This window comes from Electrona antarctica, assembly GCF_951216825.1.
Source record: "Electrona antarctica genome assembly, chromosome: 8".
Classification (NCBI taxonomy): domain Eukaryota; kingdom Metazoa; phylum Chordata; class Actinopteri; order Myctophiformes; family Myctophidae; genus Electrona; species Electrona antarctica.
In genome coordinates, this window is record NC_136789.1 from 37,684,099 (window position 1) to 37,704,909 (window position 20,811).

Sequence of the window (20,811 nt, forward strand, 5' to 3'; positions counted from 1 at the left end):
AGACAGGTGACTGTGATGTCACAGACAGGTGACTGTGATGTCACAGATAGGTGACTGTGATGTCACAGACTTATCATTAAGTACTCATTTATATGCGTTTGTCATAGTGTCATATCTCTCTCTGTGCGCGTGTGTGTGGTGTGTGCACACGTGTGTGTGGTGTGTGCGCACGTGCATGTGTGGTGTGTGCGCGCTTGCGTGCATGTGTGTGTGTACTTACTATTCTTGAAAATAGCCGATCTACATCAACATGTTGTGAGCTTGTAGAGCGGCAACTATTTTAAAAAAAGCCCAGAAAGTTTAGGCATGAGAGGACAGGGCCAACCTAACATCTAGAGGCCTGATTCATATACCTCTACCTCTACAAGCTGATTCATATACCTCTACCTCTACAAGGCCTCTACCTCTACCTCTACCATCTAGAGGCCTGATTCATATACCTCTACCTCTACAAGGCCTCTACCTCTACCTCTACCATCTAGAGGCCTGATTCATATACCTCTACCTCAACAAGGCCTCTACCTCTACCTCTACCATCTAGAGGCCTGATTCATATACCTCTACCTCAACAAGGCCTCTACCTCTACCTCTACCATCTAGAGGCCTGATTCATATACCTCTACCTCTACAAGGCCTCTACCTCTACCATCTAGAGGCCTGATTCATATACCTCTACCTCAACAAGGCCTCTACCTCTACCTCTACCATCTAGAGGCCTGATTCATATACCTCTACCTCTACAAGGCCTCTCTCTACCTCTACCATCTAGAGGCCTGATTCATATACCTCTACCTCTACAAGCTGATTCATATACCTCTACCTCTACAAGGCCTCTCTCTACCTCTACCATATAGAGGCCTGATTCATATACCTCTACCTCAACAAGCTGATTCATATACCTCTACCTCTACAAGCTGATTCATATACCTCTACCTCTACAAGGCCTCTACCTCTACCATCTAGAGGCCTGATTCATATACCTCTACCTCTACAAGGCCTCTACCTCTACCTCTACCATCTAGAGGCCTGATTCATATACCTCTACCTCTACAAGGCCTCTACCTCTACCATCTAGAGGCCTGATTCATATACCTCTACCTCTACAAGGCCTCTACCTCTACCATCTAGAGGCCTGATTCATATACCTCTACCTCTACAAGCTCACAATGTGTCTCAGTACTGTGTCTACTGATTCATATACCTCTACCTCTACAAGCTCACAATGTGTCTCAGTACTGTGTCTACTGATTCATATACCTCTACCTCTACAAGCTCACAATGTGTCTCAGTACTGTGTCTACTGATTCATATACCTCTACCTCTACAAGCTCACAATGTGTCTCAGTACTGTGTCTACTGCTTGTAGATCTGATATTTTTGGTTTTAGGCTCATATAGTTAAAAATGTCACACACAAAAAATGTTGATCTGACCTCATCAAACCCTGTACACTCAAGACATTGCAATGACTAGAGGCAGCTAGAGGCGGGATCAAGGCATACACAGTGCTGCCTTGATCCCGCCTCTAGCTGCCGCTGATTGGCCAGGCCTTTTTGTGGCCGGGCATCAAGTCTGCCTGAGAGTTCCCAGATGGGAGCAGGAGGGGGGGGAACCCAGTGTACTCTCTGCTGCCCCATCTGGCGGAGTCAGGTTACATGTGTACCACCTTTAGAATGTGCACATAATGCAGGAGGCAGCAGGAGGTTGCTTTACAGATAACGAGCGCTTCCAAACTCTGATACATAGAAAAAAAATCATCTGCAAGGAAGGAAGTATCTCATAACAACATGTCTACGGTGGATTTTTATGAAACAAACACTTTGCAGATTGAAAGAGGATAATTCAAGCTTTCCGTACAGCTGCAATGTTGGTGAGTTTGACGTTGTTTAATATAATCAGAGAGGACTGTTCTGATTGGATGTTGGAAGGTGCACCTAGGTAGCACCTTGCTGGCAAGATGGCCGCCGTGTGCGTATCATCAATAGACATATTGGCCTTCAGTGTCTATAGCTCCGCCCACAGCCAGAATAATGACACGCTGTGATTGGCACACACAACAATACCTCTGATTACATCACCTCGCAATCAAGATCTGATCTGAGGGCGAGTTTACACTGCTTTCATACCTGGTCCTTTAACCCATTCATACCTGGTCCTTTAACCCATTCCTACCTGGTCCTTTAACCCATTCCTACCTGGTCCTTTAACCCATTCATACCTGGTCCTTTAACCCATTCATACCTGGTCCTTTAACCCATTCCTACCTGGTCCTTTAACACATTCATACCTGGTCCTTTAACCCATTCATACCTGGTCCTTTAACCCATTCATACCTGGTCCTTTAACCCATTCATACCTGGTCCTTTAACCCATTCATACCTGGTCCTTTAACCCATTCATACCTGGTCCTTTAACCCATTCATACCTGGTCCTTTAACCCATTCATACCTGGTCCTTTAACCCATTCATACCTGGTCCTTTAACCCATTCCTACCTGGTCCTTTAACCCATTCCTACCTGGTCCTTTAACCCATTCATACCTGGTCCTTTAACCCATTCATACCTGGTCCTTTAACCCATTCATACCTGGTCCTTTAACCCATTCATACCTGGTCCTTTAACCCATTCATACCTGGTCCTTTAACCCATTCATAGTTTCATACCTGGTCCTTTAACCCATTCATAGTTTCATACCTGGTCCTTTAACCCATTCATAGTTTCATACCTGGTCCTTTAACCCATTCATAGTTTCATACCTGGTCCTTTAACCCATTCATTTCATACCTGGTCCTTTAACCCATTCATACCTGGTCCTTTAACCCATTCATACCTGGTCCTTTAACCCATTCATACCTGGTCCTTTAACCCATTCATACCTGGTCCTTTAACCCATTCATACCTGGTCCTTTAACCCATTCATACCTGGTCCTTTAACCCATTCATTTCATACCTGGTCCTTTAACCCATTCATACCTGGTCCTTTAACCCATTGTAGACATGTAGAAATGAACCCTTTCACTCTTAACAGTCTCATTGGTAGGACAGACCAAGCTCAAAACGCATCGCAGTGCAGCACGTTTTGAGCTTGTACATTGGCTATTTTTGCTACAACAGTAATATGCAATGTGGCCCTCTGGAGTGAGTGTGGAACTATAATGGCCCTCTGGAGTGAGTGTGGAACTATAGCGTCCCTCTGGAGTGAGTGTGGAACTATAGTGGCCCTCTGGAGTGAGTGTGGAACTATAGTGACCCTCTGGAGTGAGTGTGGAACTATAGTGGCCCTCTGGAGTGAGTGTGGAACTACAGAGGCCCTCTGGAGTGAGTGTGGAACTATAGTGACCCTCTGGAGTGAGTGTGGAACTATAACAGCCCTCTGGAGTGAGTGTGGAACTATAGTGGCCCTCTGGAGTGAGTGTGGAACTATAGTGGCCCTCTGGAGTGAGTGTGGAACTATAGTGGCCCTCTGGAGTGAGTGTGGAACTATAGTGGCCCTCTGGAGTGAGTGTGGAACTATAGAGGCCCTCTGCAGTGAGTGTGGAACTACAGAGGCCCTCTCCCTGGTCTATAGTCCTCCAGGGAGGGACAGAGGCCCTCTCCCTGGTCTATAGTCCTCCAGGGAGGGACAGAGGCCCTCTCCCTGGTCTATAGTCCTCCAGGGAGGGACAGAGGCTGTCGTTGACATGTGTATGTGTGGAGATAGCAGAGCATCGATTAGCTCCGAGCACAACATCCTGTAACCAACCAACCACACCCTGGTCTCGGTGTCTAATTAGTTAGTCTCGGGCCAGGTGAGACCGCAGAAATCAGCCATGCATAAAGCGTGTGTGTGTGTGTGTGTGTGTGTGTGTGTGTGTGTGTGTGTGTGTGTGTGTGTGTGTGTGTGTGTGTGTGTGTGTGTGTGTGCGCGTGCGTGTGTGTGTTGTAAATCATGTCAGGCAGCGTGGGGACATTCTGCTGACACACCTTGTCCAACGTGACCTAGATATTTATTCTCTCCTGTAATTATGGCTGTAGCTCAGCGTCAAAACAACACAGAGCTTTTAAATGACAGTCTGTGTTATCCATGTACAGTACGGTGTACAGTACGGTGTACAGTACAGGGTCAAAATATCACAAAAGGGGCTTCCAGCCCGAATCCTTGTTGTGGGACAAGTATAGGACCCTAGGAGAGACACGGATCAATCACTTTGATAGAGTGACATGACAAGCTTGTAAATGTAAACAGTGACTTTACCATGTGCTATTACACTATACTTTAACGGTTCATACTTGTGTCATAACAGAAGGACTTTAGAAGGAAGGATTTTATTAACCCTAACCCTAACAGAAGGACTTTAGAAGGAAGGATTTTATTAACCCTAACCCTAACAGAAGGACTTTAGAAGGAAGGATTGTATTAACCCTAACCCTAACAGAAGGACTTTAGAAGGAAGGATTTTTATTGTCTGGACTTTCTATCGAACAATCAAGTATCAGCTAATGTGCACGGCTGGCTGACGGCACACAGAACCCTAATGTGCACGGCTGGCTGACGGCGCACAGAAACCTAATGTGCACGGCTGGCTGACGGCGCACAGAACCCTAATGTGCACGGCTGGCTGACGGCGCACAGAACCCTAATGTGCACGGCTGGCTGACGGCACACAAAACCCTAATGTGCACGGCTGGCTGACGGCACACAGAACCTAATGTGCACGGCTGGCTGACGGCACACAGAACCTAATGTGCACGGCTGGCTGACGGCACACAGAACCCTAATGTGCACGGCTGGCTGACGGCGCACAGAACCATAATGTGCACGGCTGGCTGACGGCGCACAGAACCCTAATGTGCACGGCTGGCTGACGGCGCACAGAACCATAATGTGCACGGCTGGCTGACGGCACACAGAACCCTAATGTGCACGGCTGGCTGACGGCGCACAGAACCCTAATGTGCACGGCTGGCTGACGGCGCACAGAACCCTAATGTGCACGGCTGGCTGACGGCACACAGAACCATAATGTGCACGGCTGGCTGACGGCACACAGAACCCTAATGTGCACGGCTGGCTGACGGCACACAGAACCTAATGTGCACGGCTGGCTGACGGCACACAGAACCATAATGTGCACGGCTGGCTGACGGCACACAGAACCTAATGTGCACGGCTGGCTGACGGCACACAGAACCATAATGTGCACGGCTGGCTGACGGCACACAGAACCTAATGTGCACGGCTGGCTGACGGCACACAGAACCATAATGTGCACGGCTGGCTGACGGCACACAGAACCGTGGATGCATAACAGCCAAGCACTGGTTAATTAATTAATCCACATACGCATTTATATAATCTATGAGGTTTCTATTTTAATTGGGTGTCTAGCTGGTCATGTCATATTTATATGTTTATATATCACTATTCGTATAATTGTAATCCATCTACAACCTAGTAGTGAGCTTGCAGATCAGCTATTTTCAATGAACAGATTTAACAGTTAAAAACATTTCTGCAGATGTTTTCGCTAAGCAATTACATGTAGGCCTATATAGTTTGTTCCTTCAATAAGGTAGGCTACTGCGCTCCGCGTCAGTTGTAGCCTTGAAAGTGGGGCAGTAGCTGTCAAAATCATCTTTCCATTCTGTGAGTGAGTGACGTGTGTTCATAATATCCCCGATTCTGCGGAGATAAAGCTCTCTTCCTAATAGATAGATAGAGATAAAGCTAGATAGAGATAAAGATAGATAGAGATAAAGCTCTCTTCCTAATAGATAGATAGAGATAAAGCTCTCTTCCTAATAGCGGTACGTATGTTGAGCAAGCCTCGTCTTTCCATTAGTTTTCCGTTCAATCTTTAGTCGGCAAATGAGTAATTTTACAAACACAAAGCGTGTGAATTTATTTGTCATTCACACCGTCCAGCTGTGGTTCAGTTTGCCCCACGACACGGCGAGGGGGCGTGGTTCAGTTTGCCCCACGACACGGCGAGGGGGCGTGGTTCAGTTTGCCCCACGACACGGCGAGGGGGAGTGGTTCAGTTTGCCCCACGACACGGCGAGGGGGCGTGGTTCAGTTTGCCCCACGACACGGCGAGGGGGAGTGGTTCAGTTTGCCCCACGACACGGCGAGGGGGAGTGGTTCAGTTTGCCCCACGACACGGCGAGGGGGCGTGGTTCAGTTTGCCCCACGACACGGCGAGGGGGCGTGGTTCAGTTTGCCCCACGACACGGCGAGGGGGCGTGGTTCAGTTTGCCCCACGACACGGCGAGGGGGCGTGGTTCAGTTTGCCCCACGACACGGCGAGGGGGCGTGGTTCAGTTTGCCCCACGACACGGCGAGGGGGAGTGGTTCAGTTTGCCCCACGACACGGCGAGGGGGCGTGGTTCAGTTTGCCCCACGACACGGCGAGGGGGAGTGGTTCAGTTTGCCCCACGACACGGCGAGGGGGCGTGGTTCCTTGAGGGAGTTCCAGGGGGTCCTTGAGGGAGTTCCAGGGGGTCCTTGAGGGAGTTCCAGGGGTCCTTGAGGGAGTTCCAGGGGTCCTTGAGGGAGTTCCAGGGGGTCCTTGAGGGAGTTCCAGGGGGTCCTTGAGGGAGTTCCAGGGGGTCCTTGAGGGAGTTCCAGGGGTCCTTGAGGGAGTTCCAGGGGGTCCTTGAGGGAGTTCCAGGGGTCCTTGAGGGAGTTCCAGGGGTCCTTGAGGGAGTTCCAGGGGTCCTTGAGGGAGTTCCAGGGGGTCCTTGAGGGAGTTCCAGGGGTCCTTGAGGGAGTTCCAGGGGGTCCTTGAGGGAGTTCCAGGGGTCCTTGAGGGAGTTCCAGGGGTCCTTGAGGGAGTTCCAGGGGGTCCTTGAGGGAGTTCCAGGGGGTCCTTGAGGGAGTTCCAGGGGGTCCTTGAGGGAGTTCCAGGGGGTCCTTGAGGGAGTTCCAGGGGGTCCTTGAGGGAGTTCCAGGGGTCCTTGAGGGAGTTCCAGGGGGTCCTTGAGGGAGTTCCAGGGGGTCCTTGAGGGAGTTCCAGGGGTCCTTGAGGGAGTTCCAGGGGGTCCTTGAGGGAGTTCCAGGGGTCCTTGAGGGAGTTCCAGGGGGTCCTTGAGGGAGTTCCAGGGGTCCTTGAGGGAGTTCCAGGGGGTTCTTGAGGGAGTTCCAGGGGTCCTTGAGGGAGTTCCAGGGGTCCTTGAGGGAGTTCCAGGGGGTCCTTGAGGGAGTTCCAGGGGGTCCTTGAGGGAGTTCCAGGGGTCCTTGAGGGAGTTCCAGGGGGTCCTTGAGGGAGTTCCAGGGGTCCTTGAGGGAGTTCCAGGGGGTCCTTGAGGGAGTTCCAGGGGGTCCTTGAGGGAGTTCCAGGGGGTCCTTGAGGGAGTTCCAGGGGGTCCTTGAGGGAGTTCCAGGGGTCCTTGAGGGAGTTCCAGGGGGTCCTTGAGGGAGTTCCAGGGGGTCCTTGAGGGAGTTCCAGGGGGTCCTTGAGGGAGTTCCAGGGGGTCCTTGAGGGAGTTCCAGGGGTCCTTGAGGGAGTTCCAGGGGTCCTTGAGGGAGTTCCAGGGGTCCTTGAGGGAGTTCCAGGGGGTCCTTGAGGGAGTTCCAGGGGGTCCTTGAGGGAGTTCCAGGGGGTCCTTGAGGGAGTTCCAGGGGTCCTTGAGGGAGTTCCAGGGGGTCCTTGAGGGAGTTCCAGGGGGTCCTTGAGGGAGTTCCAGGGGGTCCTTGAGGGAGTTCCAGGGGTCCTTGAGGGAGTTCCAGGGGGTCCTTGAGGGAGTTCCAGGGGGTCCTTGAGGGAGTTCCAGGGGGTCCTTGAGGGAGTTCCAGGGGTCCTTGAGGGAGTTCCAGGGGGTCCTTGAGGGAGTTCCAGGGGTCCTTGAGGGAGTTCCAGGGGGTCCTTGAGGGAGTTCCAGGGGGTCCTTGAGGGAGTTCCAGGGGGTCCTTGAGGGAGTTCCAGGGGTCCTTGAGGGAGTTCCAGGGGGTCCTTGAGGGAGTTCCAGGGGTCCTTGAGGGAGTTCCAGGGGGTCCTTGAGGGAGTTCCAGGGGGTCCTTGAGGGAGTTCCAGGGGTCCTTGAGGGAGTTCCAGGGGGTCCTTGAGGGAGTTCCAGGGGTCCTTGAGGGAGTTCCAGGGGGTCCTTGAGGGAGTTCCAGGGGTCCTTGAGGGAGTTCCAGGGGGTTCTTGAGGGAGTTCCAGGGGTCCTTGAGGGAGTTCCAGGGGTCCTTGAGGGAGTTCCAGGGGGTCCTTGAGGGAGTTCCAGGGGGTCCTTGAGGGAGTTCCAGGGGTCCTTGAGGGAGTTCCAGGGGGTCCTTGAGGGAGTTCCAGGGGTCCTTGAGGGAGTTCCAGGGGGTCCTTGAGGGAGTTCCAGGGGTCCTTGAGGGAGTTCCAGGGGGTCCTTGAGGGAGTTCCAGGGGTCCTTGAGGGAGTTCCAGGGGGTCCTTGAGGGAGTTCCAGGGGTCCTTGAGGGAGTTCCAGGGGGTCCTTGAGGGAGTTCCAGGGGGTCCTTGAGGGAGTTCCAGGGGGTCCTTGAGGGAGTTCCAGGGGGTCCTTGAGGGAGTTCCAGGGGTCCTTGAGGGAGTTCCAGGGGGTTCTTGAGGGAGTTCCAGGGGTCCTTGAGGGAGTTCCAGGGGTCCTTGAGGGAGTTCCAGGGGGTCCTTGAGGGAGTTCCAGGGGGTCCTTGAGGGAGTTCCAGGGGTCCTTGAGGGAGTTCCAGGGGGTCCTTGAGGGAGTTCCAGGGGTCCTTGAGGGAGTTCCAGGGGGTCCTTGAGGGAGTTCCAGGGGTCCTTGAGGGAGTTCCAGGGGGTCCTTGAGGGAGTTCCAGGGGTCCTTGAGGGAGTTCCAGGGGGTCCTTGAGGGAGTTCCAGGGGTCCTTGAGGGAGTTCCAGGGGGTCCTTGAGGGAGTTCCAGGGGTCCTTGAGGGAGTTCCAGGGGGTCCTTGAGGGAGTTCCAGGGGGTCCTTGAGGGAGTTCCAGGGGGTCCTTGAGGGAGTTCCAGGGGGTCCTTGAGGGAGTTCCAGGGGGTCCTTGAGGGAGTTCCAGGGGTCCTTGAGGGAGTTCCAGGGGGTCCTTGAGGGAGTTCCAGGGGTCCTTGAGGGAGTTCCAGGGGTCCTTGAGGGAGTTCCAGGGGGTCCTTGAGGGAGTTCCAGGGGGTCCTTGAGGGAGTTCCAGGGGTCCTTGAGGGAGTTCCAGGGGGTCCTTGAGGGAGTTCCAGGGGGTCCTTGAGGGAGTTCCAGGGGGTCCTTGAGGGAGTTCCAGGGGTCCTTGAGGGAGTTCCAGGGGGTCCTTGAGGGAGTTCCAGGGGTCCTTGAGGGAGTTCCAGGGGGTCCTTGAGGGAGTTCCAGGGGGTCCTTGAGGGAGTTCCAGGGGGTTCTTGCGGGAGTTCCAGGGGTCCTTGAGGGAGTTCCATGGGGTCCTTGAGGGAGTTCCAGGGGTCCCCAGCTAAATGATAGTTTGGGACCAAATGGACCCTTATGGGTCTGGTTCCATTTGTACACTCTCAGAGTTAAATTAACATTGATTGTACAATATAAATTGGGGTCCCAGAGATATAAATGACATTAAATGGGGGTCCGTAGACTAATGCATGTCAACCTGGGGGGTCCTTGAATCACTGCTAGAGCCATAAAACTCTTCTCTTATGGGGGTCCCTGGTGTATCTCTTCATATGGGGGTCCCTGGCATATCTCTTCTAATGGGGGTCCCTGGCATATCTCTTCTAATGGGGGTCCCTGGCCTAATTAGTGTCATTTTGGGGGTCCTTGAAAAGGTTTGGGAACAGTGGGGGTAACTGGGGGTCTCTGAGAATACAGTAAGATTCCATATGATCCCCTTCCTGTATAGATAACCCATATTAATTCAATTGAATAGTTTGTTTGCCGAGCGGGCTTGAGTCAACTACAACATATTTTAGTTTTAGTTTTGTTTTTTACAGTTTTTCTTCTAATTATTTGTTCGGTCTGATGATGTCACAAAGTTATCAAAGAAACAGCAAAATATAGTAACATTAAACTTAGGTTGACCATAAACTGAAATGTACTGTGATAACATGGATAAATACACTTACAGAAACTGAAACATGTACTGTGATAACATGGATAAATACACTTACATAAACTGAAACATGTACTGTGATAACATGGACAAAATACACTTACATATCGTTGACGCACAGTTCAAAAGGAGGTGAACTCTCTCTGCAGACCAAGCTGAAGCTACTAAATTATAATTAACAGCACAGGTGTCTGTAATGCAGTCTCAATCAGGCCAATCAAAGGCCTTCTGCACATGCCTGTTGGCAAGGCAGCCAATCAAAGGCCTTCTGCGCATGCCTGTTAATTGGCAAGGCAGCCAATCAGAGGCCTTCTGTGCATGCCTAATATATGGTTTGGCCTTTCCAACAAGGGGTCCGTAGACTAATGCATGTCAAACTGGGGGTCCTTGAACTTAAATGCATTGAGAATCACTGGTAGAGCCGTACAAATCTTCTCTTATGGGGGTCCCTGGCATATCTTTTCTAATGGGGGGTCCACGGGGCTAATTAGTGTCAATGTGGGGGTCCTTGACATGAAACGGTTTGGGAACCAGTGCTCTATAGGCTGCCTGGTTGGAGCGGAGCCACCTGGAAGTCAGACAGTCTCTATAGGCTGCCTGGTTGGAACGGAGCCACCTGGAAGTCAGACAGTCTCTATAGGCTGCCTGGTTGGAACGGAGCCACCTGGAAGTCAGACAGTCTCTATAGGCTGCCTGGTTGGAACGGAGCCACCTGGAAGTCAGACAGTCTCTATAGGCTGCCTGGTTGGAACGGAGCCACCTGGAAGTCAGACAGTCTCTATAGGCTGCCTGGTTGGAACGGAGCCACCTGGAAGTCAGACAGTCTCTATAGGCTGCCTGGTTGGAACGGAGCCACCTGGAAGTCAGACAGTCTCTATAGGCTGCCTGGTTGGAACGGAGCCACCTGGAAGTCAGACAGTCTCTATAGGCTGCCTGGTTGGAACGGAGCCACCTGGAAGTCAGACAGTCTCTATAGGCTGCCTGGTTGGAGCGGAGCCACCTGGAAGTCAGACAGTCTCTATAGGCTGCCTGGTTGGAACGGAGCCACCTGGAAGTCAGACAGTCTCTATAGGCTGCCTGGTTGGAACGGAGCCACCTGGAAGTCAGACAGTCTCTATAGGCTGCCTGGTTGGAACGGAGCCACCTGGAAGTCAGACAGTCTCTATAGGCTGCCTGTTGGAACGGAGCCACCTGGAAGTCAGACAGTCTCTATAGGCTGCCTGGTTGGAACGGAGCCACCTGGAAGTCAGACAGTCTCTATAGGCTGCCTGGTTGGAACGGAGCCACCTGGAAGTCAGACAGTCTCTATAGGCTGCCTGGTTGGAACGGAGCCACCTGGAAGTCAGACAGTCTCTATAGGCTGCCTGGTTGGAACGGAGCCACCTGGAAGTCAGACAGTCTCTATAGGCTGCCTGGTTGGAACGGAGCCACCTGGAAGTCAGACAGTCTCTATAGGCTGCCTGGTTGGAACGGAGCCACCTGGAAGTCAGACAGTCTCTATAGGCTGCCTGGTTGGAACGGAGCCACCTGGAAGTCAGACAGTCTCTATAGGCTGCCTGGTTGGAACGGAGCCACCTGGAAGTCAGACAGTCTCTATAGGCTGCCTGGTTGGAACGGAGCCACCTGGAAGTCAGACAGTCTCTATAGGCTGCCTGGTTGGAACGGAGCCACCTGGAAGTCAGACAGTCTCTATAGGCTGCCTGGTTGGAACGGAGCCACCTGGAAGTCAGACAGTCTCTATAGGCTGCCTGGTTGGAACGGAGCCACCTGGAAGTCAGACAGTCTCTATAGGCTGCCTGTTGGAACGGAGCCACCTGGAAGTCAGACAGTCTCTATAGGCTGCCTGGTTGGAACGGAGCCACCTGGAAGTCAGACAGTCTCTATAGGCTGCCTGTTGGAACGGAGCCACCTGGAAGTCAGACAGTCTCTATAGGCTGCCTGGTTGGAACGGAGCCACCTGGAAGTCAGACAGTCTCTATAGGCTGCCTGGTTGGAACGGAGCCACCTGGAAGTCAGACAGTCTCTATAGGCTGCCTGGTTGGAACGGAGCCACCTGGAAGTCAGACAGTCTCTATAGGCTGCCTGGTTGGAACGGAGCCACCTGGAAGTCAGACAGTCTCTATAGGCTGCCTGGTTGGAACGGAGCCACCTGGAAGTCAGACAGTCTCTATAGGCTGCCTGGTTGGAACGGAGCCACCTGGAAGTCAGACAGTCTCTATAGGCTGCCTGGTTGGAACGGAGCCACCTGGAAGTCAGACAGTCTCTATAGGCTGCCTGTTGGAACGGAGCCACCTGGAAGTCAGACAGTCTCTATAGGCTGCCTGGTTGGAACGGAGCCACCTGGAAGTCAGACAGTCTCTATAGGCTGCCTGGTTGGAACGGAGCCACCTGGAAGTCAGACAGTCTCTATAGGCTGCCTGTTGGAAGGGAGCCACCTGGAAGTCAGACAGTCTCTATAGGCTGCCTGGTTGGAACGGAGCCACCTGGAAGTCAGACAGTCTCTATAGGCTGCCTGTTGGAACGGAGCCACCTGGAAGTCAGACAGTCTCTATAGGCTGCCTGGTTGGAACGGAGCCACCTGGAAGTCAGACAGTCTCTATAGGCTGCCTGTTGGAAGGGAGCCACCTGGAAGTCAGACAGTCTCTATAGGCTGCCTGGTTGGAACGGAGCCACCTGGAAGTCAGACAGTCTCTATAGGCTGCCTGGTTGGAACGGAGCCACCTGGAAGTCAGACAGTCTCTATAGGCTGCCTGGTTGGAACGGAGCCACCTGGAAGTCAGACAGTCTCTATAGGCTGCCTGTTGGAACGGAGCCAACTGGAAGTCAGACAGTCTCTATAGGCTGCCTGGTTGGAACGGAGCCACCTGGAAGTCAGACAGTCTCTATAGGCTGCCTGGTTGGAACGGAGCCACCTGGAAGTCAGACAGTCTCTATAGGCTGCCTGGTTGGAACGGAGCCACCTGGAAGTCAGACAGTCTCTATAGGCTGCCTGTTGGAACGGAGCCACCTGGAAGTCAGACAGTCTCTATAGGCTGCCTGGTTGGAACGGAGCCACCTGGAAGTCAGACAGTCTCTATAGGCTGCCTGGTTGGAACGGAGCCACCTGGAAGTCAGACAGTCTCTATAGGCTGCCTGTTGGAACGGAGCCACCTGGAAGTCAGACAGTCTCTATAGGCTGCCTGGTTGGAACGGAGCCACCTGGAAGTCAGACAGTCTCTATAGGCTGCCTGGTTGGAACGGAGCCACCTGGAAGTCAGACAGTCTCTATAGGCTGCCTGGTTGGAACGGAGCCACCTGGAAGTCAGACAGTCTCTATAGGCTGCCTGGTTGGAACGGAGCCACCTGGAAGTCAGACAGTCTCTATAGGCTGCCTGGTTGGAACGGAGCCACCTGGAAGTCAGACAGTCTCTATAGGCTGCCTGGTTGGAACGGAGCCACCTGGAAGTCAGACAGTCTCTATAGGCTACCTGTTGGAACGGAGCCACCTGGAAGTCAGACAGTCTCTATAGGCTACCTGTTGGAACGGAGCCACCTGGAAGTCAGACAGTCTCAACTAAAGTGGTCTGGCATCAAAGTGCTGCACTGTTACTAATTAAAATGTTGTCCAGCAGGGGGAGTAGTTTCACCAGGTTACTATGTTACCCCGAGGGCAACAATTAAACCAGGAAAAAACACTATGTGCATAGAAATACAAATCTTTAACAATGAAACGCACACATTTTTCATATGCGTTTATGGATGTTTATTGCGAACGAAGTGATTGCGAACGAAGTGAGCACTAACTATAGAAGCTGGCCAAAACTGTCTGTCTGTGTGTCTGTGTGTCACGCTGTAACACCACCCGCCCGCCACCAGAGGGCAACTGAAATTAGAACGATACAGAGGTCTCTCTGTGTGTGTGTGTGTGTGTGTGTGTGTGTGTGTGTGTGTCAGACTGCCACAACAGCTTCGTTCCCTTCCCGCGTTTACGCGTCTTACTTGTATTCCTATAGCCTCGATACCCAGGCTTTAATTTCGTCTGTGCGAAAAATGAAAGCCTGGATTTACGCATGGGCTTCACTGGCATAAACGTGGGAGTCAACCCTTCCGCGTAGTCGTCGCTTCAAATGATGTGACGTCAGGGCTCTGAGCGGTGTGCACCCGTCAGGGCTCTGAGCGGTGTGCACCCGTCAGGGCTCTGAGCGGTGTGCACCCGTCAGGGCTCTGAGCGGTGTGCACCCGTCAGGGCTCTGAGCGGTGTGCACCCCTCAAAATAACACCGTGAGGAAATGATTACCAGTGGAACTTCAAACGAGGCTATGCGAGGAAAATGAGGAGAATGGCTAAAGAACCCACCACACCGTCTAAGAAAAAAACCATCGTGTGCCGACTCTGTGGAAATAACTTTGACAGTCCGTTAGAATGGTATACTTCAGCAACCAGTGGTTTCTGCTTCTGTTCGACACAATAACAGTGCTGCACTGGGGGGGGGGAGGAGAGACCGGGGCTGACGGACAGATCGGTGAACCAATGAGGGTGTGCGCAAATCTGAGCCGCGGCCCTCCCACCTAGGCCAGAAATCTCTAGCGTTAGCTCAGGCTAGTATTCCTAAACATCTTAAAAAGTGATATTTATCTAATCTTACCATTTTTTGGCACTGTGCGCACACACTCACACACGCACACACACACGCACACACACACACACACACACACACACACACACACACACACACACACACACACACACACACACACACACACACACACACACACACACACACACACACACACACACACACACACACACACACACACACACACACACACACAGGAAAGGTCAACAGTTCAAATATGATTATTGTGGGGTGGCCTACAGCCAACAGGTACAAGTGAGGACTTGTTGGCAAAGCGAGGACCATGTTTTTCAAACACAGGTTTTTCAGAAAACTTTTAGGATTTAGAAGACATTGTTTTAGAATCGGCTTCAGTCCTAAATGGGTTAACTCAAATCTTTGCTCCTGGGAGGTCCGATGGGGGTCCCTGGAACTACATATTTTAAGATGGGGGTCCCTGGAACTACATATTTTCAGATGGGGGTCCCTGGAACTACATATTTGCAGATGGGGGTCCCTGGAACTACATGTTTTCAGATGGGGGTCCCTGGAACTACATGTTTTCAGATGGGGGTCCCTGGAACTACATGTTTTCAGATGGGGGTCCCTGGAACTACATGTTTTCAGATGGGGGTCCCTGGAACAACATGTTTTCAGATGGGGGGTCCCTGGAACAACATGTTTTCAGATGGGGGTCCCTGGAACTACATATTTTCAGATGGGGGGTCCCTGGAACAACATGTTTTCAGATGGGGGTCCCTGGAACTACATGTTTTCAGATGGGGGGTCCCTGGAACAACATGTTTTCAGATGGGGGTCCCTGGAACTACATATTTTCAGATGGGGGTCCCTGGAACAACATATTTTCAGATGGGGGTCCCTGGAACTACATGTTTTCAGATGGGGGTCCCTGGAACTACATATTTTCAGATGGGGGACCCTGGAACTACATATTTTCAGATGGGGGGTCCCTGGAACTACATATTTTAAGATGGGGGTCCCTGGAACTACATATTTTCAGATGGGGGTCCCTGGAACTACATATTTGCAGATGGGGGTCCCTGGAACTACATGTTTTCAGATGGGGGTCCCTGGAACTACATGTTTTCAGATGGGGGTCCCTGGAACTACATGTTTTCAGATGGGGGTCCCTGGAACTACATGTTTTCAGATGGGGGTCCCTGGAACTACATATTTTCAGATGGGGGGTCCCTGGAACAAAATGTTTTCAGATGGGGGTCCCTGGAACTACATATTTTCAGATGGGGGGTCCCTGGAACAACATGTTTTCAGATGGGGGTCCCTGGAACTACATATTTTCAGATGGGGGGTCCCTGGAACAACATGTTTTCAGATGGGGGTCCCTGGAACTACATATTTTCAGATGGGGGTCCCTGGAACAACATATTTTCAGATGGGGGTCCCTGGAACTACATGTTTTCAGATGGGGGTCCCTGGAACTACATATTTTCAGATGGGGGACCCTGGAACTACATATTTTCAGATGGGGGGTCCCTGGAACAACATGTTTTCAGATGGGGGTCCCTGGAACTACATATTTTCAGATGGGGGTCCCTGGAACTACATATTTTCAGATGGGGGTCCCTGGAACTACATATTTTCAGATGGGGGGTCCCTGGAACAACATGTTTTCAGATGGGGGTCCCTGGAACTACATATTTTCAGATGGGGGTCCCTGGAACTACATATTTTCAAATGGGGGTCCGCAGCCAAAATACAGACAATTGGGGGTCCTTGACATGAAAAAGGTTGAGCACCACTGACAGAAACATAGCTTTCTAGTCCTAATGGGTGAGGCTCGGTTCTGGTTCTGGTTAATCCAGAAGAGCTGCTGTATTTATTGGTTTGATGAGGAAAGGTTTTGGTTTTTTAGGGAATGATTATAATAGTGTTGAATTAAAGGACATCAAGCCAGGGCCGGGCCGGGCCGGGCCGGGCCGGGCCGCGCACGCACGCACGCACGCACGCACGCACGCAGGCACGCAGGCACGCACGCACGCACGCACGCACGCACGCACGCAGGCACGCAGGCACGCAGGCACGCACGCACGCACGCACGCACGCACGCAGGCACGCACGCACGCACGCACGCACGCACGCACGCACGCAGGCACGCACGAACGCACACGCACGCACACACACACGCACGCACACACACACACACACACACGTTCGCACGCACACACACACGTTTACGTTGTGTAACGCTGTGTATCGTAACGCTGTGTTTCGTTGTGTTCGTGTGTCTCAGATCGTCCAGCGATGGAGAGCGGTCAGATCGGTCAGAGCGGTCAGAGCGGGGCGTTCAGCAGGAAGTCGTGGGCGTCTCAGTCCGTACGGGTCACCGCCAGGGAGCTGTCTCTGGTCAGCGGGGGGCGGGGCAAGAGCACCGCCCTGGCAGAACGATTCTCCAAGTGAGTACCTGACCACTGACCACTACACCACACCACACCCCCCCTGACCACCACACCACCCCTTAAACCTAACCTAACCCTAGAGCGCTTCTCCTAGTGAGTACCTGACCACTGACCACTACACCACACCACACCCCCCCTGACCACCACACCACCCTCTAACCACCTGACCACTACACCACCCTCTAACCACCTGACCACTACACCACCCTCTAACCACCTGACCACCACACCACCCTCTATCCACCTGCCCACTACACCACCCTCTAACCACCTGACCACTACACCACCCTCTAACCACCTGACCACTACACCACCCTCTAACCACCTGCCCACTACACCACCCTCTAACCACCTGACCACTACACCACCCTCTAACCACCTGACCACTACACCACCCTCTAACCTAATGGTACCATGTACCATGACGTCATCATGCGTTGCAGCGCGACGTGTTGTGAGCTTGTAGATCTGCTATTTTCAGCATGCAACCAAGTGTAAAATGACTTGTACTGGATCTCTTGTCCACTAGTCCCTTCCTCACATTTTAGTCTAGTTTGTATTTGTTGAGGAAGGTCAATGTATTTACTCTTAGTTTTTGTCATCATAGCTTAGTTTTCACTTAGTTCCCATTTAGTTTTCGTGAGTGGAAAAAGGTAAATTTCGTCTTAGTTTTAGTCGACGAAATCAACACTGTTTGGAACCCTTTAGTTGAGTTTATACAGGAAACCAACATCGCTCCATTACATGCACTATTTCTTTAGCATTACCGTGTTTGACCAGCAGATGTCAGTGTTGTCAACGTTGGGTGTTTCTGTGTTGTCTTCCATCAGATACCAGAGAGCTGCGGAGGAGTCCACAGAGAGGAGGAAGGGCGTAAGTATTCATTCATATCTATATTTATATTTATCTATATTGAAACACTTTGATGAAGAACTGAGCAGCCTTTCTGTATTTATGTCTGTGTATATCAATATACTGACAGGAAGCTGTCATCACGTGGTTGACTGACTGATTGATTGATTGGTTGATTGATTGAAGTATTTATTAACAGTTTGCAGAATTACAGTACATTTCAAGCACAAACTCAATACAAAGACGACACCATAAAGCATTACACTTGTTTACAAGAGGGTCCACCTTGTTCAATTCATCATAGAAACATCTTAGTTTCACATTCTAACTTTTCACAAAAGCATCAAAAGTATAGCAGATCTACAAGTTCCAAAGGTTTTCAGCTTGTAGATCTGATACTGTTGCTATAGGCCTCATGTGGGCTTTAATAGATCTGATACTGTTGCTATATGGCCTCATGTTGTAGATCTGATCCTGTTGCTATATGGCCTCATGTGGGCTTTAATAGATCTGATCCTGTTGCTATATGGCCTCATGGGGGCTTTAATAGATCTGATCCTGTTGCTATATGGCCTCATGGGGGCTTTAATAGATAGATCTGATCCTGTTGCTATATGGCCTCATGGGGGCTTTAATAGATCTGATCCTGTTGCTATATGGCCTCATGTGGGCTTTAATAGATCTGATACTGTTGCTATATGGCCTCATGGGGGCTTTAATAGATCTGATACTGTTGCTATATGGCCTCATGGGGGCTTTAATAGATAGATCTGATCCTGTTGCTATATGGCCTCATGGGGGCTTTAATAGATAGATCTGATCCTGTTGCTATATGGCCTCATGGGGGCTTTAATAGATCTGATCCTGTTGCTATATGGCCTCATGGGGGCTTTAATAGATCTGATCCTGTTGCTATATGGACTCATGGGGGCTTTAATAGATAGATCTGATCCTGTTGCTATATGGCCTCATGGGGGCTTTAATAGATCTGATCCTGTTGCTATATGGCCTCATGGGGGCTTTAATAGATCTGATCCTGTTGCTATATGGCCTCATGGGGGCTTTAATAGATAGATCTGATCCTGTTGCTATATGGCCTCATGGGGGCTTTAATAGATAGATCTGATCCTGTTGCTATATGGCCTCATGTGGGCTTTAATAGATCTGATCCTGTTGCTATATGGCCTCATGGGGGCTTTAATAGATAGATCTGATCCTGTTGCTATATGGCCTCATGGGGGCTTTAATAGATCTGATCCTGTTGCTATATGGCCTCATGTGGGCTTTAATAGATCTGATACTGTTGCTATATGGCCTCATGGGGGCTTTAATAGATCTGATACTGTTGCTATATGGCCTCATGGGGGCTTTAATAGATCTGATACTGTTGCTATATGGCCTCATGTTGTAGATCTGATCCTGTTGCTATATGGCCTCATGGGGGCTTTAATAGATCTGATACTGTTGCTATATGGCCTCATGGGGGCTTTAATAGATCTGATACTGTTGCTATATGGCCTCATGGGGGCTTTAATAGATCTGATACTGTTGCTATATGGCCTCATGTTGTAGATCTGATACTGTTGCTATATGGCCTCATGTGGGCTTTAATAGTTATTGATACTGTTGCTATATGGCCTCATGTGGGCTTTAATAGATCTGATCCTGTTGCTATATGGCCTCATGTGGGCTTGAATAGTTATTGTGAAATTAATTCATGAATGTTATCTAGCAAGTCTATAAATAAGGATTTATAAGGACTTAATAACCAATTCAGCCCTATATAGCCTATATACACACACACACACACACACACACACACACACACACACACACACACACACACACACACACACACACACACACACACACACACACACACACACACACACACACACACACACACACACACACACACACACACACACACACACTCTCTCTCTCTCTCTCTCTCTCTCTCTCTCTCTCTCTCTCTCTCTCTCTCTCTCTCTCTCTCTCTCTCTCTCTCTCTCTCTCTCTCTCTCTCTCTCTCTCTCTCTCACTCTCTCACACACACACACACACACACACACACACACACACACACACACACACACACACACACACACACACACACAGCATGTGGCTCAACCCATGCCCGAGGCAAATGTCTTGTTGTCCCGGCTTCCATCTTATTGGTCAACTCTGTTGACGGACAGGCGGTCAAGCCCATAATCCTCCTTCAGGGCAGACTGTAATCCCTGCTGGCCAAGTGGCCACGCTGTCTGCTGTAGTAGGCTACTGTACCATCTAACTGTAAGACAGACTCTCTGCTGTAGTAGGCTACTGTACCATCTAACTGTAAGACAGACTCTCTGCTGTAGTAGCCTACTGTACCGTCTAACTGTACGTTAGGCGTCTCTTCTGCTCTCTGCTGTAGTAGCCTACTGTACCGTCTAACTGTAAGACAGACTCTCTGCTCTCTGCTGTAGTAGGCTACTGTACCGTCTAACTGTACGTTAGACAGACTCTCTGCTCTCTGCTGTAGTACAGTAGTAGTACAGTAGTAGCTGTAGTACAGTAAGGGCTACAAACGGTCTGTAAGTTAGACGTCTTGGTCAAACCAAATGTCCAGCGGTCAGGTCATGGAGAGACTCAAGGTAATCATTAACTTTACTTTGTAAGCAAATGTGCATGAGAATTATTACATAACTTAAAGGTTTACCAGACAGAGCTCTGTTCAACGCTGAGTGTTTTGGTGATGTTTCAAGTGATGTTCTGGATGCATTAAAAAAATCATTTGAAAATTGCAGATCTACAAGCTCACAATGCATCGCATCGTTGGTGAATTGCGATGCATTGTGAGCTTGTAGATCTGCTATTTTCAAATTGGGTGCTGAAGTGGCTACTGTATGTTTTGTAATGATGATCTAAATCTACAAGGTAACTAAAGTT

General features: G+C 50.8%; 1 protein-coding gene across 1 annotated transcript in view; it reads left to right on the forward strand.

The window, feature by feature from the left end:
* Positions 1-1,956: 1,956 nt before the first annotated feature.
* LOC306928751 (uncharacterized protein) overlaps positions 1,957-20,811 on the forward strand; it is a gene marked incomplete at its 5' end in the record, with an annotated part of 53,179 nt that continues 34,324 nt past the window's right edge. The window contains 4 exons of the mRNA XM_079509023.1: positions 1,957-2,039; positions 5,905-6,434; positions 16,860-17,022; positions 17,856-17,898. Of these exons, the coding sequence (XP_079365149.1) occupies positions 1,957-2,039; positions 5,905-6,434; positions 16,860-17,022; positions 17,856-17,898 (819 nt within the window). The remainder of the gene's footprint in view (positions 2,040-5,904; positions 6,435-16,859; positions 17,023-17,855; positions 17,899-20,811) is intronic.